Below are 20,993 nucleotides of genomic sequence, written 5' to 3' on the forward strand. Positions count from 1 at the left end.
TCAGCTGAAGAGTGACAGTACGCAGAGCCCCGCACAGAAATAGAGGCCGTCTGCCTAGGATTACATTTTCTAACACAATCCTAGGGCAGCTTCCACGGGCGGAAATTCTGCGGGAAATCCCAACGTGGAATTTCCGCCCGTGTGCAGGGGGCCTGATGGAAATTAATTTTTGTTTAAAAATAAAAACTTAACTTTTTTAAAAGTAGTAAAACATAAGAACAGAAGAAAAATTTGTACTTGTATTGACCAACAAAATAAATTTAGTTTTTACTGCACCATGAATGCTGCGAAAATGAACCACTCAAAAATGGCGCAATTGCACTTATTCGTTTCACCCCACTTAAATACTCTAGACGCGTTTCAGTTCACTATCTGCTACATTAAATTTCATCAACAAGAATACAATTCTCATGCATTCATAATGGAAAAATAAAAAAAACTTTTGGCTCTTGGAAGGCGGTTAAATGGCTTAAAAATGACTCAGTGTTGCGTTTGCAAAAACTGCCTGTAAAGAAAGGCGTTCGTGTGTTGTATTCCACACATCTGTTGACTCATGCAATTCCGACTAGAATAGTGCATGCTGGGATTTTGGTTTTTCATATGGACACCATCCGTCTGTGTGAAAAAAAGATGTGTGGATAGCCCCAAGGACTACCAACGGTCGGTGTGCTGATCATGTGAGGTCCTTTGGGAACATACATGCACCTGTGAATAAGCCATGCATGATGCATAATTCAGAAGGTGGGCACTAGGATCACTTAAGAAAACTTTAGCTGCAGTCATGAATTAGTTTAATGTGATAAATGTACAATTCAGGCTAAAAACTTTGAAATGATTTTTATTTAAAATTTCCATCTAATGACATGGTTGATGGCACCATTGCTGCTATTCTCAATGATGACAAACTGCTCTCTACCTGACTCTGCCACAAGACTGTATCTTTATTCTCTGTTACCGAAAACGTGTAGCTGAGATGCAATCTTGTTAAGCATGTCGCTGTCGAACACATACATGTGTTGTAGTTTCTGTGAAGACTTCAGTACATGTTCCATTAAAAGGATGGTAGGGTTCTTCTCTTCAGCTGGCGATTCAGCAGCTTCTTTGATGTTTGCAGCTTCTACCTCTTTGCGGACGCCCTCTAGGAAGGGCTTTATATTGGCATTGAGAGCGTCTATAGTAGACCTTGTTCTATTCTCTATAATAGGGCGTATTCCTTCCCACAATTCATTCTGTAGGGGTTTGAGATGCTCTTCAAATTTTTCAAAATAAGGCTTCATTTCCTCAGCAGCACTTGTTATCTTTTCAAAAGCATGAACCGCAACTGAGGCCAAAACCGGAAGTACATTTTTACTGTAAACTGGGTATTTCTCTTGCATTTCCTTGCTCACCTCCGCCATGATGCCTGACATGTAATGGCTAACGCTAATAGCCAAGTTAAAATAACTTGCATATATTGATTCCACTCTTTTACTCATTACGGCCCTGTGTGAGAACAGGAGAAAAGTTATTAGTGATTGCGAATTATTGAAACTTTTTGTATAAGGATTTATAATTGGTACATTTTTTAATTTTGCTATAGACTTTGACCAATGGTGAAGCCCAAAGCAGCATCAGGTTCTAGCAGTAGAAAAAAACATTTTTCCATCTGTACATTAAAAAGGATGCCAGCGCATCAGTAAGATTGTCAATGGGCAGTTACCCCTGGGGAAGCCATGTCTGGAGAGAAGATGTATGATCAACTAGGTGATGTATGGACGGGCCAGGTCCAATGGAGCAGGGCCACTGCGACTTGTTCTGGTTCACCCAGCAGGATCCTGGATGTGGGACCATCTCTATGATGCCCATATGTTCTGATAGCTTACGTGCCGAGGGATAGTCATTGTAAGATACCCTCTTTAATGTCTTAAAGCTTAGACTATGATCCATTTTAGCACAATTTTGAAGCATGTTGTGCTTATTCTTGCCATGTAGGGTGCACCAAGGATTTTAGGGAGGGGTGATGGGACCATCATCAGAAGAGAACTTTCTGAGCCTTGTGCATAAAATCCTTTCCCGGACACAATAGCACAGCATGCTGTACTATCTGGTCTGCAGCGCAACAAGCCGGGATCCAAGCTATTCCGATGAGGTGGTGGCTTTCTGTAGACCTGGCCATAGCTAAATCTTTCTGCTCCCCTCTATAACAAGATCCTTGATAAATATATGGGGGTGATTAGTTTCATCAATGATGCTAATGGACGCTTGGTTATGCAAATTAGTTCACAAAGATGTTGGAGTGTGTATATGTATGGGGAGGTGGGGAATAGCTGTTGGCTGACAGCTATCTAAAGTGTATGGGCAGTCTTAGGGCAGCTTCGCTTCAGATGACCGTATTTGCGCACGTTTCATATATACGCAATGCATATAGAACAGAACCCATTGATGTCAATTGCTTTGTTCTCATGAATGATTTTTGGGCATGCACAAAAAAATAGGACCTGCTCTATCTTTCTGCATATTACAAAACAAAGGCCCCTATAGAAACCTATGGGAGGTGAGCATATGCGCGCAAATACGCAACACACTGCATAATTGTGGGAAAAACAGAACACGTTTAGACCTTGTTAAGACTTTTAAATCAGGGCGGGAGTGTTTTGCGCACGTGTGTGAAAAAAAGTGCAATACATGCACAGAGACACGTGCAAATCAAACTTGTTCATGGTACAAACGCGTTGCGCTGAAGCATGTGCAGCTGCGTATACGGTTGTCTGAAGCCGTTCTTACTAAATATTAGAGGATATTCATGTTTCAGCCCTTTTTAGTCCTTGAATTATATATGAAAATACTTTCAATCATCTTACACTCTTTCAGTCTCTGATGACTCCCAGCTTCCGACCAAATCCGCACCCAACGCGTATATATTAGAGAACAGACTTTTCACACACTCCCTCGTATCAGGTTTCGGAGGTGGTTTTACATCCTGCTCTTCAATGGGTTTACTATATGTTCCTATAAGAATAAAGTTGAATTAGTGCAACAGAAGTGCGACCTGTTCACTATCTGAGGTCTTTATGCACCAATATAAGTCCCCTAACATGTACAGCACTAATGCTCCTCAGTGCCAGCGCAGGAAATGGCAACCGAAACAGCCAATTTCTTATTAAATAGGCTGAGCCAAGACTGACGTTCATTACCTATCCATAGCAATGGATTCTAGATGTCTGATCACTGGGTGTCCTACCACTGGGATCTCCTGTAACTGGTTGTGGATGGTGGTGCGACACAGGTTCAGGAGGCAAAAACTGACATTGACTTGCAGGAATGCTGCCCTCCAATAGGTGGCGCTACCAAGGTATTGTTCTATCTTCCCATTTACAAATTTTCCAGAGGAGCATGCATGGCCTTATATGTCTCCTCACTCACATTCTAGTTGGTCTCCTTAGGCCGCCTGCAGACGAGCGGATCGGATCCGGCCGCGAGGATTCTCGCCGCGCGATCCGACCCGAGCGCCTGCAGGGACGAGCGCGTACTCACCCGCGCCCGGCGGCCCCGGCTCTTTCATGTGCCGGCTGCCGGGAAGCCGGCGTATGCGCTGACCGGAGCCGGCGGCCGGGTGGGTGACGTTTCTGTGCGGGGCTCTGAGAGCCCCGCACAGAAATAGGACATGCCGCGGTTTGTTTGCCGCGCGAGATTTCGCGTGGCCAAACCATGGCCGTCTGCATAGGAGTGCGTATTGTAATGCACTCCTATGCAGGCTTTCAGTGGCGGAAATCCCGCGGGAAATCCCGCCGCGGGATTTCCGCCCGTGTGCAGGCGGCCTTAAGGAGAAATAATATCCTTCCTGACCCACAGGTTCAGGGTGGCGCAGCAATGACAAACAGAGGTGGCACTTTTTTTAGAAGGGTTTGTGTTACTTTATCGTTGCAGAATAACTTTGCATTAAACTATTTCACTTAAAGTAGCAGTATTCTTAAAGCAACATACATCTCCTTCACTTCCTCAATAGTTCCTCCTGTTAGACGCAAGGCACATGGCGTTCTCATCACTTCTTCACATAACTATAAGAATCTTTTGTCACTCCTCATTAATGCGGCATAACTGTTGAATACATAATTATCAATATGGCAACATGGGTGCATGTGCTAATACACTCGCCACTCCGAGCATATCAGTGCGTGAACCGGTAATTTTTAATTATTTTTTTGACTATTCAAACTCCCGCTATTGCGTGCAAATAAAAAAAAAGCAGGAAGATAAGTCCGCCCTGTCTTTTCTCATATGCAGAAAAACTACGTGCGAGAAAGATAGTGCAAGTCCTATCTTTTCTGGCAGGTAGTAATATCACGCAAGAATCCCACTAGTCAAAATGAAACTATGGAAATCTCAAGAAGCCCTTAGGACGTCTTCACGCTGGTGAGGAACTCATGTGGATTTGTGTGTTGCGAGACGCACAATTCTCACACCATGGGGTGATACATATGAGCGATGTTTTCCTGTATGGCACCGCAATGCTATGCAGGAAACAAATCGTGGCATGTTCTATCTCCCTGCATGCTCTCGCATGGAAGTGCCCACTGTTGTCAATGGGGCCAGCGTCAGCTTCGCGAGATCTCCCATTGAAAACAATAGTAGAAACTCTGTGATCCTCTGCCTCGGCTAACCGCCACAGTGAAGGATCCCTTCTTCCCCAAAGTGATGCGAGGCTGTTTTGACATGCAAACTCCTCTCATCCTTGGAGGAGTTCCCATGGTGGGGAACGTGATATGGATGGGGGCGGGATTCACTGCCCCATATCGCGCTCACCAGTGTAAAGTTAGCCTTAATGTTACATTACAAGGAACAGCTCACCATACCTGATAGGAACAAGAGGAGCAATGAGGAAACCAGGATTTTCATGATCAGAACTGATCTTAAATCTGCAAGAAAGACACAGTCACATAATAATATAGTAACATAGTAAGATAGCAATATAGTAAGATAGTAATACTGTAACATAATAGTAATAAAGTAAGATAGTAATACAGTAACATAGTATTATAGTAACATAATATAGTAATACAGTAAGATAATATAGTAATATGGTAAGAGTAATATAGTAATACAGTGAGATTATAATATAGTACCATAATAATATAGTAAGATAGTAATACAGTAACATAATAATATAGTAACATGGTAATACAGTAAGATAGTATTATAGTAGCATAGTACTATAGTAAGATAATAATATAGTAAGATAGTAAAATAGTAAGATAATATAGTAATACAGTAATATACAAATAAAGTAACGTATTAGGATAGTAACAGAGTAATATAGTAACATGGTAACATAGTAACACAGTAAGATAATAATATAGTAACATGGGTAGTAATATAGTAATACAGTAAGATAATAAAATAGTAAGATAGTAGTATAGTAGGATATAAATGTAGTAACATGGTAAAATAGTAATATAGCAACAGTAATATAGTAAGATAGTAACATAGTAATATAGTAACAAAGTAATAAAGTAAGCTAGTTATATAGTAACATAGTAACTAGTTTAAGACTGAAAAAAAGACATCCAGCCATCCAGTTCAGCCTATCATGCCATTAGAAGGCAAAAAAATAAAACCTGAGGTAGAAGCTAATTCTCATTTTTGGAGAAGAATTTCTTCCAAACGTCATACCTGTCAATCAGAATCTCTGGATGTTCTCCAATGATCTAGTGAATATATCTTGTAATGTTATAATACAATATGTAATATGTATACGCTGGGACGGGCTCCGTAGTGGCGAGTGTATTAGCGCATGTGCCCGTGTGTTTTTGCCCTTTAAGGTGCTTTTAGACGGAATAATTATTGTTTAAAAAATTATTTAAACGAGTGAAAGCAAACGATAATTGTTCGGTCTAAATGCGAGGCAACGACTGAACGATAATCGATCACTTTTTGTTCGTTGTTCATTTTATGCAGGTACAAAAATCAACTCTGGCTCATTCAGTTTAAGGCCTCGGTCAGACGGGCGTTTTTTTGTGCGATTTGCGCATGCGATCTGTGCATAAATAGAACCATTGCTTCGCAATGGGATCGGTCACATGGCCGCTTTTTATGCAGATGTCCGATAAATTATAGGACACGAGGAATCGCAGATCGCGCCTATCTGCGATCTACGATTCCTTGTGTTCTATATATGCGCTCAATGGGGCCGGCGGCAGCAGCGCCGACCCCATTGAGAACATATACTACAAAGATCATTCTCCTCTGCCACAGCTGTAACAGCTGTGGCAGAGAAGAACAATGTTCGCCCATTGAATTCAATGGAGCCGGCAATACAGCTGGCTCTATTGAAAGCAATGGGCTGCCTGCGAGCGCGGGATGAATTTTCAGAAAGGGCTTAAAAATTTAAGGCCTTCCCTGAAAATCATCCAAAAATGTGTAAAAAAAATATACTCACCTTGTCCCTGCAGACGGAGTTCAGCCGCGTCCGTCCGGCAGTTCTCCTGAACTGCTCTGTGTAGTATTCAGCAGGTGGGGATTTAAAATCCCCGCCTGCTGAATGGGCTGCCTCTGATTGGTCACAGCCCTCACCAATCAGAGGCAGCTCTCACTCACCCATTCATGAATTCATGAATGGGTGAGTGAGTGCTGCCTCTGATTGGCTCAGCGCAAGGACCAATTAGGGCCAGCTCTCAGCTGTCATTCAATTTCAGGAGAACTGCCGGCCGGCCACGGCTGAACTCCGGCTGCAGGGACAAGGTGAGTATATATTTTTTTTTATTTTTACACATTTTAGGATGATTTTCAGGGAAGGGCTTATATTTTTAAGCCCTTCCCGAAAATTCATCCCGCACTCGCCAGCAGCCAATTGCTTTCAATGGAGCCGGCTGTATTGCCGGCTCCATTGAATTCAAAGGGCGAACATCGTTCTTCTCTGCCACAGCTGTTACAGCTGTGGCAAAGGAGAATGATCTTTGTAGTATATGTTCTCAATGGGGTCGGCGCTGCTGCCGCCGGCCCCATTGAGCGCATATATAGAACACAAGGAATTGCAGATCGCAGATAGGCACGATCTGCGATTCCTCGTGTCTGGCCCGTTTCGCCGAAAACGCTGCTAGCTGCAGATTTTTCGGCGAACCGTTGGCCCTGGTCACGCAATTTGCGGATGCGCATCCGTCATGCAATCCGCAAATCGCGTGAAAAAACGCCTGTCTGACCGAGGCCTAAACAGCAATCATCCAGTCATTCTGGTTCCGTTATACAGCGAATGGGAAAGACTAAAAGTTTCTGGGCGATTCTCATTTGAATGAGTCAATGATGCCTCTGCCTGTCTAAACAGAGTGCATGAGAGAGAACAAGAATCGGCTCATCTTAAAGGACCCTTAGGACTTAAAGAGACGGGCAAATTCCCTAATACGTTCTCTGCCATGGAGTGTATTAGCACATCAACTGGGGTTTTTTTGACTATTCAAACTCCATGCTATTGCGTTAGTTTAAAAATAATAAAACAGCGGGAAGATATGTCCTGCCCCATCTTTTAATGCACAATAATTCTGACAGTGAATACAAAACCATTGAAATCAATAGTTTCGTTTTGTCCCGTTCTGCGTCCCGTCTTTTTCCCAGCCCATGTGTTTAAGCCCTCCCACAGTTGCTCCATTTGTTTAGTCTACCTAATTTCTGCATACAACATTATATTTAATACAATTAGGGACACTTTTCAGCATAGAGCCAAACTAAATTTTCATTTCCTACCAAGCTTGAAACATACATGGATTACACAGCACTGCAAGTATCTTACCTCTCAGAGAAGAATCAATTCCATTGCATTGGCTTTTCCAGCGGCTCTTTATACCCACTGACCTGGACGCCCACTGTTAGACTAGGCACATACCCAACTAGAGAGCCGGAGCATAGTTACACTGATTAGAAATGTAAATAAATGGTGGTTACATGACTTGGGTTAATATAAGGTCAGATGGCTGGTCCCATGTAATAGATAAAGAATTAAGCTGCATACATCTATATGAAGGTCCAAAGGGAACAAACACTTACCTTTACAGAGAGGCTGAAAATCTATAATGATTGACATATTCTGAATGTCCGCATTATTAGAGACCCTAGCTTTTCACCATTGGAGCTTCCATGTAAGGAAATTAGACCCCGTGGTGCAGCATAAAATAAAGTGACAAGTTTTCTTTTGATCAGTTTGAATGCAAATCCATATTAGTTGGGAAAATCCAGTGATCTGCTTGACTGCCAATGAAGCCTGGCCATCAGTGTTAGACTAGTCGGTGCCAAGATTTCACTGCCGACTTTTTTGGAGTTTTCTCATGCAACTATATGGAGAGTATATCAAAAATAGTGTGATCGAAGGAAAGCATCCAGCAATAAGGATTCTGTGGACAGACAACTTGTTGAGGAAAGGAGTCAGATAGGGGTGTCAAGAATCATTCTGACAAACAGGAGGTGCACAGTCATGGAAATTGAAGATTCTAGCTGAATGCAATGCTGGTGCTCCAAACAACATGTCTGAATACACAACTCGTGGTTCCTTAGCATGGATGAGCTATTACAGTAGACAACCAGTTCCAGGGCCATTGTTGTTTAAGAGAAACCAAAAGACAAGACTCCATTGGGCAAAAGAGTGCAAAAATTGTAACATTGAGCAGTGGGAAAAACTTAACCTGCTCCGATGAATCCAGATTTCTGCTTCCCCATGCTGATGGGAGAGTCAGAATTTAACGCAAGCAGCATAAATTAATGAACCATTCCTGTCAGCTGGTCAGAACATGTCAGTACTGCTATCTAAGGTGCAGCAACTACAAGAAGCTTCCTGTCCGCAAGGGCCAGTATTCCTGCAGAATGATTACAACACCTAGGGGAATCGGTGCCACTGCCAATAGCTACAGTTCTGTAGACTAAAGGAGGTCCAAAGCACCACTAGATGGTTTTTCATTGCATGCTTAAATAACACCGTGGACAAAAATGGATGACACAGGGATGCTCTGTTTGGTGGTTTTTGAATCACTGTGTCATGCACTATCCACATAGATGCTGCACTAGGCATAACACAGTATTTATATTTATTCTGTAGTGTTTCTTTAATGAAATAGATACGTTGGGCCTCGTGTTTCAAAACTTTCTGGAAAAAAATGTGTCTTTATTGCCTACATCAACCAATCAGATCACCTCTTTCATTTCTTATATTGCTGTTTTAAAATAAAAGCTGAGTTCTGATCGGTTGCTATGGACAACAAAGACACTTTTTCTTTTAGATAGTTTTGATAAATGAGACCCAAGGATCTTATGTATATATACAATAAAATACTTTGGTAATTCTGGAATTCTGCCATCTGAATGGATTACTCCCAAAAGTAACGCTGCTCGTTGAAGACATTAAAAAACTGAAATACTGAATGTTATTATGTAGAATCAAATGACATTGTAATAAACAAAGCTAAACTTCGAAAGTCATTCCCTCAAGTCATAAACAGTGATAAAAGTTGTGTTGGAGTAACATGAGTACCCCATGAGATCTATAATGAAACTTCACCCTTTATGTAAGATACTAAACGTCAGTCCACCATCGGGGCTGACGGTCTTGCTTTTGTTTGTTGATTTAATTTGCGTTAGAGGTTTGTCCCAAGGAGACGCGTCAAACCAGGATTAATATTTATGATTACGATGAACCATTACTAACATCTATGATTAGAACAGAACTGGGTATAATACTCAAATCAAGAACTGTACGCTATACAAATCTATCTTTAACCAGAATACTGTATTATATCACCTTACAGTTTCTGGCTTACCTAACCAAGAATAGTATCAGAATCAAGAATAGAATTGGGCTAGGGGTGCTATTGGTATCAAGAACAGAATTCTATCCAATCATCAAAGCTATCTTTTGCTCCCATGCTCTCCCAATCATGATGCACTGAGTGCAACACCTCAGCAGAAATGGTTTCACAGGCGTCGAGGATCCACTGTTTCTTTGGATTCCCACTGCATAGAGCCCAGACTTGACATTACCCCACAGGTAGAAATCCAAGGGGATGAGATTCGGCGAACGCGAAAGCTTACACTCACACTTACAAGCTGCAGGTTGACAGATCTGCGAACACTGTGATAATCATCTCCACAATCTCTGTCTCTTCTGCTGTTACAGTGTGTGGGTTTGTGTCTGTGTGTGTATGTTCATACATCACACATACATTGTATTGCGTTTACCAATTATTTGCCCAGAATGTCTTTAAATCCCTGATTGTTCTGGAAAAGCAGAGGGGTGGGCATTCAGATACTGCTTCCCTGCTGATTGAACTAGAGACAGTGCAATGCAGCATGGGAAATAATGGCAAGAAAGTCAGGACGGGGAACTACTGGTAGAAAGTTAGGCTTGGTAAACACCCCTCCCTGAAAATAGACTGCAAACAGCAGAACAAAAAGATGTGGAAGACCACTTGAAAATCAGAATTCACAGACAAAATAAATAATGATGCAAACATCAGCAAATGAGCGGGCAAGGAAAACCTTTAATGGTACGTCCACTGAGGACATATTTTTTGTAGCAAAATATCAGTAAGAAATCTGTGGCAAAATCCACAAGTGTCACTCCGGATTTTGTGGCAGATTCTCCCTGGATTTCACCATGCTCACTTGAAAACATTGGCGGTAGTGGCGCTAGTCCTCTTTAAATGCAAATGCAATTTGCAGAAGAAATGCCACATGACACTGTGAATAGGTGTTCTGGTTTGCGTTTGCTGCTACCCGCAAAGTTGGGCAGAAAAAGGTGTTGGTTTGCCAAGTTCATGACGCCTGTCCATACATAGGCCAAGACCTACTCCAGACAACATAATAATAAAAAGGGTGTTAGAGAAATCATCAGAGGGATTTCTTAGCGCGTTTTATTGCCCGGTCCTTATTAAATGAGAAGCTGTGTACACAAATTACTGACACATGACACAGTCTGTATTATCTGACAATGGAAGCTCTTCTGAGTTTATTACAAAGACAACGTATATATATATATATATATATATATATATATATATATATATATATGTTCACTTATGTACAATCAGAAATGCATGCCTCCTTTTAATCATAAGAACTCACGATTGGCTCTAGGTGCTAATGGTTTAACTATATGTTAACACCTCTATGCGTGTCACTCCAAACACGTAATTCCCGGGAATAGAAACTAGATTCTGTACTCACTGTTCTAGCAGTTTCTATACGTATGGAGGGTATACAGGATTAAGTACAGGAACACACCTTCGTACCCCTTCCTTTTCTCTCCTCCTTTGCTCCCATTCTCTCTCACTCTCTTTCCTCCATACATCCCACCTTGTTGGTACTTACACTTCTGCCTTCCCACTGCACTGTCTCTTCCCTTCAGGCCCTGCTTTTCTTTCCTTCCTTCCTTGCTTTTTCATTCCAACTCTGTAGACTCGCCTCTCTAGACTGTCTAAACTCCACCAATTCTCCCCTTTAACTGCTTCCTCTCACCCAACCCATGCGCAGATCTGAGCCTCCAATCACAGGCTATCTTACTCCGGCTGTTACCAGAGTAAGGAACTCCCCTAATGACTGTTTCTAGGTGGACAGAGAACCCAAAGGGGATGGGTAACTTGCCTAAAAACAGAGTATAGTGGTAAATAGAAGGCAAATAAAAGTCCAAAAAAGCCTGAATTCAACATCTATAATGAATGAACACATTTAAACCAGAAGTGACCATGAAAAGTGCTGTAGTGTCCAAAATCCAGGAGACTACATAGCATCTTTTTTTGAATTTGCAGCCCCCAGCATTCAGGTAAGAGTGCTGCCTGAGATGAGATGCCACTCTTTTTTACATTTGCCTTTGGTCGGAGGTTCTGTAGCAGATCCAGCACAAAATACAAGAAGATAAAGGGCTGCAGGCAGTGCTTTTTCTTCCATCTAAAAGCCCCCAGCTAGACAGAAAGCGAAAGGGCTCCATTATAGTCAATGGGGTCTATTTGGGTTGTTCGGTTCCTTCTTAGGACAGAACTGTTCGGCCATGGGGATTCCCCTTTCCTGCTCCTGCCCTTAGATCAGGGGATGTGATAGCTGCCATGATAGCTTCAAGCTGCCATGATAAAGGTTAGTAGTAAGAAATCCAACCCTGCTGAATGTGTTGAGACTGTCATGTTGTGGTTGCAGTAAATTGTTGTTCACAATGTCACCACATTCACTTTCATTGCTTGCAATAAAGCCAGGGTGAATTTTTGAATGCTACCATTCAAGGTACTGTATAACATATTGGAAAACAAAAAATGCAATTGTGCCTTTTTTGAGTTTTTTGTGGCATTATGTTATCTTTATTCTGTGGGTCATTATGATTACAGAGATATCGCATTTATATTGTTTTTTCTTTCTAATACTTAAACAAATGTTTTCCTTTTGACTTCCCTAATTATTTTCAGATAATGCAGATGTGTGAGGGCTGTTTTTTTTGTGGGTGACCTGTAGTTCTTATTAGTACCATTTTATGGTATATTGGTGCAACATTTTGATCGCTTTTTTATTTTAGTTTTTTTCTTGAAGACAGGATGAGCAAAAAAGTGCACTTCTAGCATTAATAATGGTTCACCATGGGATATTAATAATGTGACATTATTTTATGGGTGCAGACAAACCAATTTTTACATTTTTTTTATTTTTTTGTTCCAAAAACTGGGAAAAAGTTTTTTTCTTATTTATTTTTTCTGATAATTAACATTTCTTTATTTTGCTTAATTTTACCTCTTTTAGTTTCCATAGGAGACTTTAATTTTTAATGTCATTCTATTAAGATATGCTGTAGGCAGGTCTTAATAGGAAAACTTTCATGACAACTCTAGGGGCCTTCAGAAACCCCCTGGCAGTCATGATGGCAATCTCATTGTTGGGAATGGACAAAACATTTGGAACATTTGAATTCTAATCAAGACATTTAAATTAATCGACATTGGCATCTAAAAGTTTAATAGCTGCAATTGGTATTATCTCGATCATGGTTGCTGCAGGTGGGTGTAAGCTGTCATAGATATACAAATCGGACCAGGCTCCCAAGCTTGCTCCATAGAATGACACCTGACATGCACTGGACATGTACAGCACACGTCAAGAAGGGGCTAAGGAGTTGCGGTCGGTGATCTCTATATTGCCGGGACAGAGAGTGGAATTCTTAGAACATACAGACAATGAAACTTCAGGCACATTTTCCTTGTTCTATACTTTGGTAAGACAAAAATTTGGGTTTTGTTCTGACGTTATCTAAAGTTTTCCCGAATGATGATTTATCCGTCACTTTGTGAATGAATATACACCATGTGCGGCAACCGGGTGCAGACCTTTGTGGGGAGACAATGGGGAAATCAGATGGTTGTCAACAGTGACTCTACCATCCCACTCCATAGTGCCTAGGCGTGGCCCAGCTTGGCTGCAGGCAGTGGCAAATAGAAACAACAGTAACAATAGCAGGTAAATTGAATTGATTTCATAACACCAGTACCTTGGAGGGGAAAATTATCAGGTCGGGTCGAAAATAAAGAATCCACATCAGCTTTGATAACGTAAACCAAAGGTACACAGTTTACTCCACACTTGCAAAGATTTCAACAAACAGTTCCAACTTGGTAGTTTTCAATTAGTAGTAATTCCAACAATTTAGCCGTTAACGTGTTTTTTGGCGCCTTCTTCTTCTGGACCCACTGACTGTGCCGAGCAGGGAAATTCAATTATTATATAATGCTTTTTATGGCAGCCTGTAGTCTGCAATTAGAGACAGATGTGAGACTATCATAATGCAAGATGTATTATTTCTAAGCTAATGACAAAACAGCAGGAAATTTACACCCCATACCTCTGGGCTATTTGTAGCTGTAGAAATTAAAAGGGTTGTGCAGAAATAGTTTCACTCTTGTCATCTTTGATGTTTCTGTAGTTTCTGCTCGTCTAGATGATCTGCAATAGCAGGGAAAGTCTGTATGCAAGAGAAGCAGTGCCCATCAGCTATTATGCTGTATCTAAATATATAGGACCTAGAAATTTCAGGATTGATATATTTCAAAAAAATTCCACATTTAGGCTAGTTCTATATGGGCGATGGCGATTTTACCATAAGAAAAATTGCATTTTTTTTGCGATTTGTGAGCATCTGCACTGCTTTTTCTCACAAAAACATTGCTGTCGCTTGCAATTTTATGATGCAATTTAGCGCGGAAGTCAATAGGACTTTCTGATGTTAAAATCGCATCACAAGTTTGTGCGTTGCAATGCGCTAAAAAGAAGGCTCCATAGGGAAACATGGGAGATAAAAAAAATTGCACATCGCAGAAAGGGCTCACACCCACTGGCGTTTTTTTTCTCTTGCACTGCGAAAGCAAGTGAAATCACTCGCATCGCAGCGCAAGAAAAACGCTGTGATATCGCCAGTGTTTTCAATGGGGCCAGTGGCAGCAGTGCTAGCCCCATTGAAGACATAGGGAGAATACCGTGGACTTCTGCCACAACTGTCACAGCCGTGACAGCTGTAGCAGGAGTTTCCTTCATCCCCGCAGGGACCGCGGGGATGAAGGAATCCTCTGCCACAGCTGTCATAGCTGTGACAGCTGTGGCAGAAGTCCAGCATGCTATCCCATTACTTTCAATGGGGTCGGCGCTGCTGCTGGCAACCCCCACAGCATGATTTTCAGGGAAGGGCTTGAAATATAAGCCCTTCCCGAAAAAATCATCATTAGCTGGTTAAAAAAGCAAAAAATAAATTTACTCACCAGTCCGCTGCTCTGATGCGTCCTCCAGCTGGCTCCCCTGAACTGCTGTCAAACACTTTCAGCAGGCAGAGATTTAAAAATCCCCGCCTCCTGAAAGGGCTGTGCTGATTGGCTGATTCATGAAAGTGCTGGACAGCAGTGCAGCGGAGCCAGCCGGAGAATGCATCTAAGCGGCGGAGAGGTAAGTACATTATTTTTTTTGTTTTTTTTAACCAGCTTATGTTGATTTTAAGGGAAGGGCTTATATTTCATGCTGTGGGGGTTGCAACAAACCACTGCTTTCAATGGGGCCGGCAGCAGCGCCGACCCCATTGAAAGCAATGGGATAGCATGCTGGACTTCTGTCACAGCTGTGGCAGAGGATTCCTTCATCTCCACGGTCCCCGCGGGGATGAAGGACACTCATGCCACAGCTGTAGCAGAAGTCCACGGTATTCTTTCTATGTTTTCAATGGGGCTAGTGCTGCTGCCGCTGGCCCCATTGAAGACATTGGCTATATCACAGCGTTTTTCTTGCGCTGCGAGGCGAGTGTTTTCACTTGCTCTCACATCACAAGAGAAAAAAATAACGCCAGTGGGTGTGAGCCTAAAGATAGAGCATGCCGCAAATTTTTACTCTCGTAACATTGCATCAGTATTAACATCACTAATGGGAAGAAAACGATTGAGAATCTGAGGCTTCATAGATCTGCTTTTTTACTCAATGGGATAGCATTGTGACAGCTGTTGCAGGGAAGTTCTTCATCCCCACAGGGTGTCTCTTTGCCATTGAACACTGTGACAATGCTGTCACAGTGTTCAGTGATGAGGGGACTCCCCGTGGAGATGTCACAGCTGTGGCAGAGGATCGCGATCTTCTCTGTATGTTGTCAATGGGGACGCCTTATTGACCACAAGGTGAAACCCCTGGATGTGTCATATCCAAGGAATCCCCTGCTGCAGCTGTCACAGCTGCAGCAGGGGATAGCAATGGCACCGCACTTTCTGTGCGAATTTTGAGCGCACCCAAGTACGATTTTTTTTAAAATTTTTTTTAGAACGTGATGCCCGCTTTGGTCTTGCAAATTTTTGATGCATGCGTTTTGCGTTCGTTTCACACAAAAAAATGCACAAAAAAAGCGGCTGTCTGACTGAGCCCTTAGACCTCTGCTCCTAGCTTGGGCAGGGCTGCAGTCATAAGCTTTGTACTGGGTTTTAGGCGCTTCATTTCTTTGGCGCTGTAAATGTCATATAACTAACACATGTCATATTAAGACCATAAAACATTGCTGTGCACCATAGCAAATGACCCAGGAATATAACCTGTTGTGTAATGTGTATTGTACTATTGATTAATGCATAGGCAGCAAACCTCAGATTCTGCTTACAAATCAAATAGTGGGATGTTGACTGAACAAAGAAAGGGTCAATAATATTTATTTCACGTTTTATGCATGTGAAGGTCAAAATGAAGAAGAAAAAAAGCGTTTCCAAGTGGAACAAATGCCACGTTGCTTTACACTAAGAAATCCCTCAGGGCACAAACCTTGTTTAATTTATTAAAGTTTTATTCAAGGGTATTTGTAATCCATGGGATTTAATTAGTTGATTAAATAAAGTTAGTCCTGCAGACGCAGGAGTAGTTGTCCACAGGTACTCCTGGTAGATTTCCTCAGGACAGGTATTCTAGAAAGTCTTCTTCTGGGAGTGGGTGCCATAGGAACTGGTGAAAGGGGTACAGATGCTGGAATTTGCTGTAGTATTGGTGGTGGTGGTACAGATGCTGGTCGTTGATACAGCAGTCTAGAAAAGGGATTTTGGTACCACAATATCTGATTATTTAAGTCAGTCCAAATACTGGTGGAAGCAGCATCCAGGGGATTGACTCTGTAGTGGTATTCAACTCACATCACTGAGTGCAAAAGTTCTTCTTCAGACTTGACAAAGACCACCGCTCATGGGGTCGAAACGTTGTCTGATTTTATGGGCACAATAAGGAAGGACTTTTGCACTCAATGTTATGAGTTCAATACTACTACAGAGTCACTCCCCTGGATGCTGCTTCCACCAGTATTTGGACTATCTATTGTAACGTTGGTTCAGGATCCAGAACCAAGCTGTAAGCGTTGCATCCCTATACCTTTGGAAGAAGCCTCCCTCCTAGTGGAGGATTATATGTGTGCTGTGGTCTACTGCATTTCGTTTTACATTTTGATTATTTAAGTCAAATGGTGAGGAACATTCAGTGTCCTGACGCTCATCCGTCTCAGTTTCAGATTCTGTCTCAATTTCTTCAGTTCCTGAATCAGTAGATCCTGGTGATGATAACGGGGCCACTGGGCTGTGTTAAATGGTACAGATGATTATCAACAATATCTTGAGCTTCTTTGAGGTGATGCTGACAGTCTTGAACCCATTCAGTTTTAAGCAAAGGGTTTGTATTGTCAGAAACTTGAACACCCAACTTCAGGTAGTCTTCCTTGCTGCCCAAACATAAAGTAGTATGGGGTGTAGCCAGTAGAGCAATGTGAAGTCTTGCTATAAGTGTAGATTAGTTCAGGTAATAACGCTGGCCAATGAACTCGTTGTCTTTGAGGAATAGTTCTCAATAGTTCTAGGATTGTCTGATTAGCTTTTTCAGTTCATTCCCTTGGGGATGATATGCTGTAGTTTTCAACTTTTTGCAATGGTAAATGTCACGTAGTTCCTGAAATAGTTGGTACTCGAATGTAGAACCTCTGTCAGATAGTATTTCATTGTGAATGAATGGTTTCCAAACAATAGCTTCAGTGGTTTTTGCAATTAAAGGGGTTGTCCCGTGAAAGCAAGTGGGGTTATACACTTCTGTATGGCCATATTAATGCACTTTGTAATGTACATCGTGCATTAATTATGAGCCATACAGAAGTTATTCACTTACCTGCTCCGTTGCTAGCGTCCTCGTCTCCATGGTGCCGTCTAATTTCAGCGTCTAATCGCCCGATTAGACGCGCTTGCGCAGTCCGGTCTTCTTTCTTCTGAATGGGGCCGCTCGTGCCGGAGAGCGTCTCCTGGTAGCTCCGCCCCGTCACATGTGCCGATTCCAGCCAATTAGGAGGCTGGAATCGGCAATGGAACGCACAGAGCCCACGGTGCACCATGGGAGAAGACCTGCGGTCCACCGTGGGTGAAGATTCCAGCGGCCATCTTAGCAAGGTAAGTACGAAGTCGCAGCAGCGCCGGGATTCGTGTAAGTACCGGAGGTTTTTTTTTTTTTACCCCTGCATCGGGTTTGTCTCGCGCCGAACGGGGGGGGGGGGGGGGGGGGGAGGGGGGCTATTGAAAAAAAAAAAAACACAGTTTCGGCGCGGGACAACCCCTTTAAGTCTTTTACTGGAACAGCTATAGTGAATTTAGTGTAATGATCAATTCTGGTGAGTACATAATTGTATCCAGAGGAGATAGTCTCTATTTTAAGATGATCAATAGCCAAAAGTTCAAGAGTAGAGATGAGCGAGTATACTCGCTAAAGGCAATTGCTCGAGCGAGCATTGGGGGGGAGAGCAGAGCGGAACGGAGGGGAGATCTCTCTCTCCCTCTCTCCCCCCCGCTCTCTCCTGCTGACTGCTACTACACACCACTCCCCCGCGCCAGCACCCGAACCTTCTGTCTCGAGCGGGCAGGTACTCGCTAAAGGCAATGCTCGCTCGAGCAATTGCCTTTAGCGAGTATACTCGCTCATCTCTATTCAAGAGGCTTATTAGCAACAATTGGATGAAGAGTGGCCTTTTGGTCATTTTTAGCTCTTCTGTGGGTCTCACACACAGTGCACTCCTGACACAACTTTTCAATGTCATTGTGCATTCCAATCTAGTAGAATCTCTGTCTTATGGTAGCTTCAGTTTTATGCACTCCAAAATGACCTGACTGATCATGGTATGCTAACAGTACTTGAATTGCATCTCGGCGGGGAATTAGAATCTGATGAACACTGTTGCTAGATAAAGGATCAGTGGAACTCCTTATGATGAGACTCTTTTTTAGGAATAGTCTCTTTTTTTGTCTCCACAGACATTGTAGTTCTGGATCAGAAGACTTGGAGGCATACCTTTGGGTATAGTTACAGATAACAAATACTCTTGTAGTTCACCAAATGTTCTGCTATCTTGCTGTAACGGGAGCCATCTTTGAAAAGTATCAGTGGAATCACTTGGAGGATTAGAGTCATTTACTGAGGTATAACAACATTGTTGAGCTTGATGAACTTAAAAATTGGGCATTTCTATTTCTTTCCACTGGTCTTCCTCAGGGAGTAGTCTATTGCTTTGGGTAACCTAGAGAGAGCATCAGCATTTATATTGGTTTTTCCAGCTCTGTATTTGACGTTGAAGTTGAAGTCTGGAGAGCCATCTCTGCTGTAATGCTCCTGGTTTTGCGGAATTTAGATGAGCCACTAGATTATTATCTGTATAAGCAGTGAATATTGCAGCTGCTAAGTAATCCTTGAACTTTTTTGTTACAGCCCAAACTAACGCAAGCAATTCTAGCCTAAAAGAGCTATAATTCTGATCACTTCTTTCTAATACCTTCAGTGAGCGACTAGCATAGAAACTACTCACTCTTTGCCTTCTTGGACCTGACTAAGTACTGTGCCTAGCCCTTTAAAACTAGCGTCTGTGTACAAATTGAAGGGGAGAGTATAATCTGGGTATGCTAGAATAGGACGAGTAACTAGTTTTCCTTTGAGGGTCTGGAATGCTTTCTCTTGCTCATTTTCCCAATTAATTAGTAAAGGCCTTTAATGTGACTCTTTTGAGTGTTCCCTCAGGACTTCTTGCAGAAGGGTGGCTACATGTGCGAAATTAGGTATGAAGCGCCGGTAATAGCCTACAAATCCTAGAAAACTTTGGATGTCTTTGAGCATTTTGGGAGTGGGCCAATTTTTGACTGCATCAGTCTTGTCAGGGTCAGGATACACTCCATCTGCACTAACAATGTGGCTTCTCTCAAGTGCTGCAAGTGATCTTCATCGGTCTTTGGATATACAATGTCGTCATGTAGGTACAGCGAGACTGACTTAAAGTTCTTGAGTTCTATTGATAGGTCGAAGGGGTATAGGACGGTACTTCTCTTTGATTTGGGGCATGGCCTGTAGTGGGTATTGTGACTGAGATAATAATCTCTATTTATATAGTGCCAACATATTATGCAGCACTTACAATACAGGGGAAATAACACAAGACCACGGTTACATGAAGTAATCAATTGATGGACACAGTAGGGGTGAGGGTCCTGCTCCAACGAGCTTACATACTACAGATAATGGGGTGATACAGAAAGTAAAGGGGCTGAAGATGTGCACAGTAAAGCGAGGTGCAGAGTGAGGAATGCTATACACACAGACAATGGTCAGGCCATATAGTGGCGGAGTCGGTATGTCTGCAGATACCGGTTGTTTCAGCTAGCAGGAGCTGCAGTCGATAGGACAGGGAGCATGTTATCAGGTGGAGTTCAGAGGGGTTTGGTTTCGGAGATATGGTATGGCTCCCTGAAGAGGTGCATTTTTAGAGCACGCCTGAAGTTTAGTGTGTCCGTGATTGCCCGGTTATTTTTGGTAGCGCTTTCCAGAGGACCGGTGCTGCTCTGGAAAAGTCTTGGAGGCGGTAATGAGAGGTTCGAATTAGAGGGGCAATTAGTCTGATTTCGTTAGCAGACCGGAGGGTGCGGGCTGGGTGGTGAATTGAGATGAGCGAAGCAATATATGGCGGCGCAGTGCTGTGGAGAGCTTTGTGGATGAGGGTAGTGGGTTTAAATTGTATTCTGTATTTGACGGGCAGCCAGTGCAGTGACTGGCACTGGGCAGAGGCGTCCGAGTAGCGGCTGGACAGGAAGATGAGCCTGGCTGCTGCATTCAGGATGGATTGGAGGGGGTAGAGTATGGAGCAGGGGAGGCCGATCAGCAGCGAGCAATAATCGAGCCGAGAGTGGATGAGGGCAACAGTGAATGTTTTTATCATGTGCACGGTGAGAAAAAGGCGGATTCTTGGGATGTTCTTGAGGTGCAGCTGACATGTTCGGGCGAGAGATTGGATGTAGGGGGTGAAGGAAAGATCAGAGTCGAATATGACCCCAAGGCAGTGGGCATGTTGTCTAGGAGTTATGGCGGTGCTACACAGTGAGATGGAGATGTCAGGATGAGGTTGGTTAGTGGAGGGCGTAAACAGGAAAAGGTCAGGTTTTGAGAGGTTCAGTTTTAGGTAGAGAGAGGACATAGTGTTAGAGACAGCAGACAGACAGTCG

General features: G+C 42.7%; 1 protein-coding gene across 1 annotated transcript; it reads right to left on the bottom strand.

The window, feature by feature from the left end:
• Positions 1 to 364: 364 nt before the first annotated feature.
• LOC136605489 (apolipoprotein A-I-like) lies at positions 365 to 7,833 on the bottom strand. The gene is made up of 4 exons (XM_066588968.1): positions 7,760 to 7,833; positions 4,833 to 4,895; positions 2,841 to 2,988; positions 365 to 1,482 (listed from the first exon to the last, which is right to left on the bottom strand). The coding sequence occupies exons 2-4, from the start codon at positions 4,873 to 4,875 to the stop codon at positions 942 to 944; spliced, it is 732 nt and encodes a 243-aa protein (XP_066445065.1). The 5' UTR covers positions 4,876 to 4,895; positions 7,760 to 7,833; the 3' UTR covers positions 365 to 941.
• Positions 7,834 to 20,993: the final 13,160 nt, after the last annotated feature.

Source organism: Eleutherodactylus coqui, unplaced genomic scaffold (genome assembly GCF_035609145.1).
Source record: "Eleutherodactylus coqui strain aEleCoq1 unplaced genomic scaffold, aEleCoq1.hap1 HAP1_SCAFFOLD_314, whole genome shotgun sequence".
Lineage (NCBI taxonomy): Eukaryota > Metazoa > Chordata > Amphibia > Anura > Eleutherodactylidae > Eleutherodactylus > Eleutherodactylus coqui.

Excerpts from the sequence above, each read along its gene's own strand:
- LOC136605489 (XM_066588968.1), bottom strand. The coding sequence starts at position 4,875 with ATGAAAATCCTGGTTTCCTCATTGCTCCTCTTGTTCCTATCAG. Across the intron at positions 2,989-4,832 it reads GCTCCTCTTGTTCCTATCAG|GAACATATAGTAAACCCATT; the intron begins GTATGGTGAGCT and ends TTATTCTTATAG. Across the intron at positions 1,483-2,840 it reads TCATCAGAGACTGAAAGAGT|GGCCGTAATGAGTAAAAGAG; the intron begins GTAAGATGATTG and ends GTTCTCACACAG.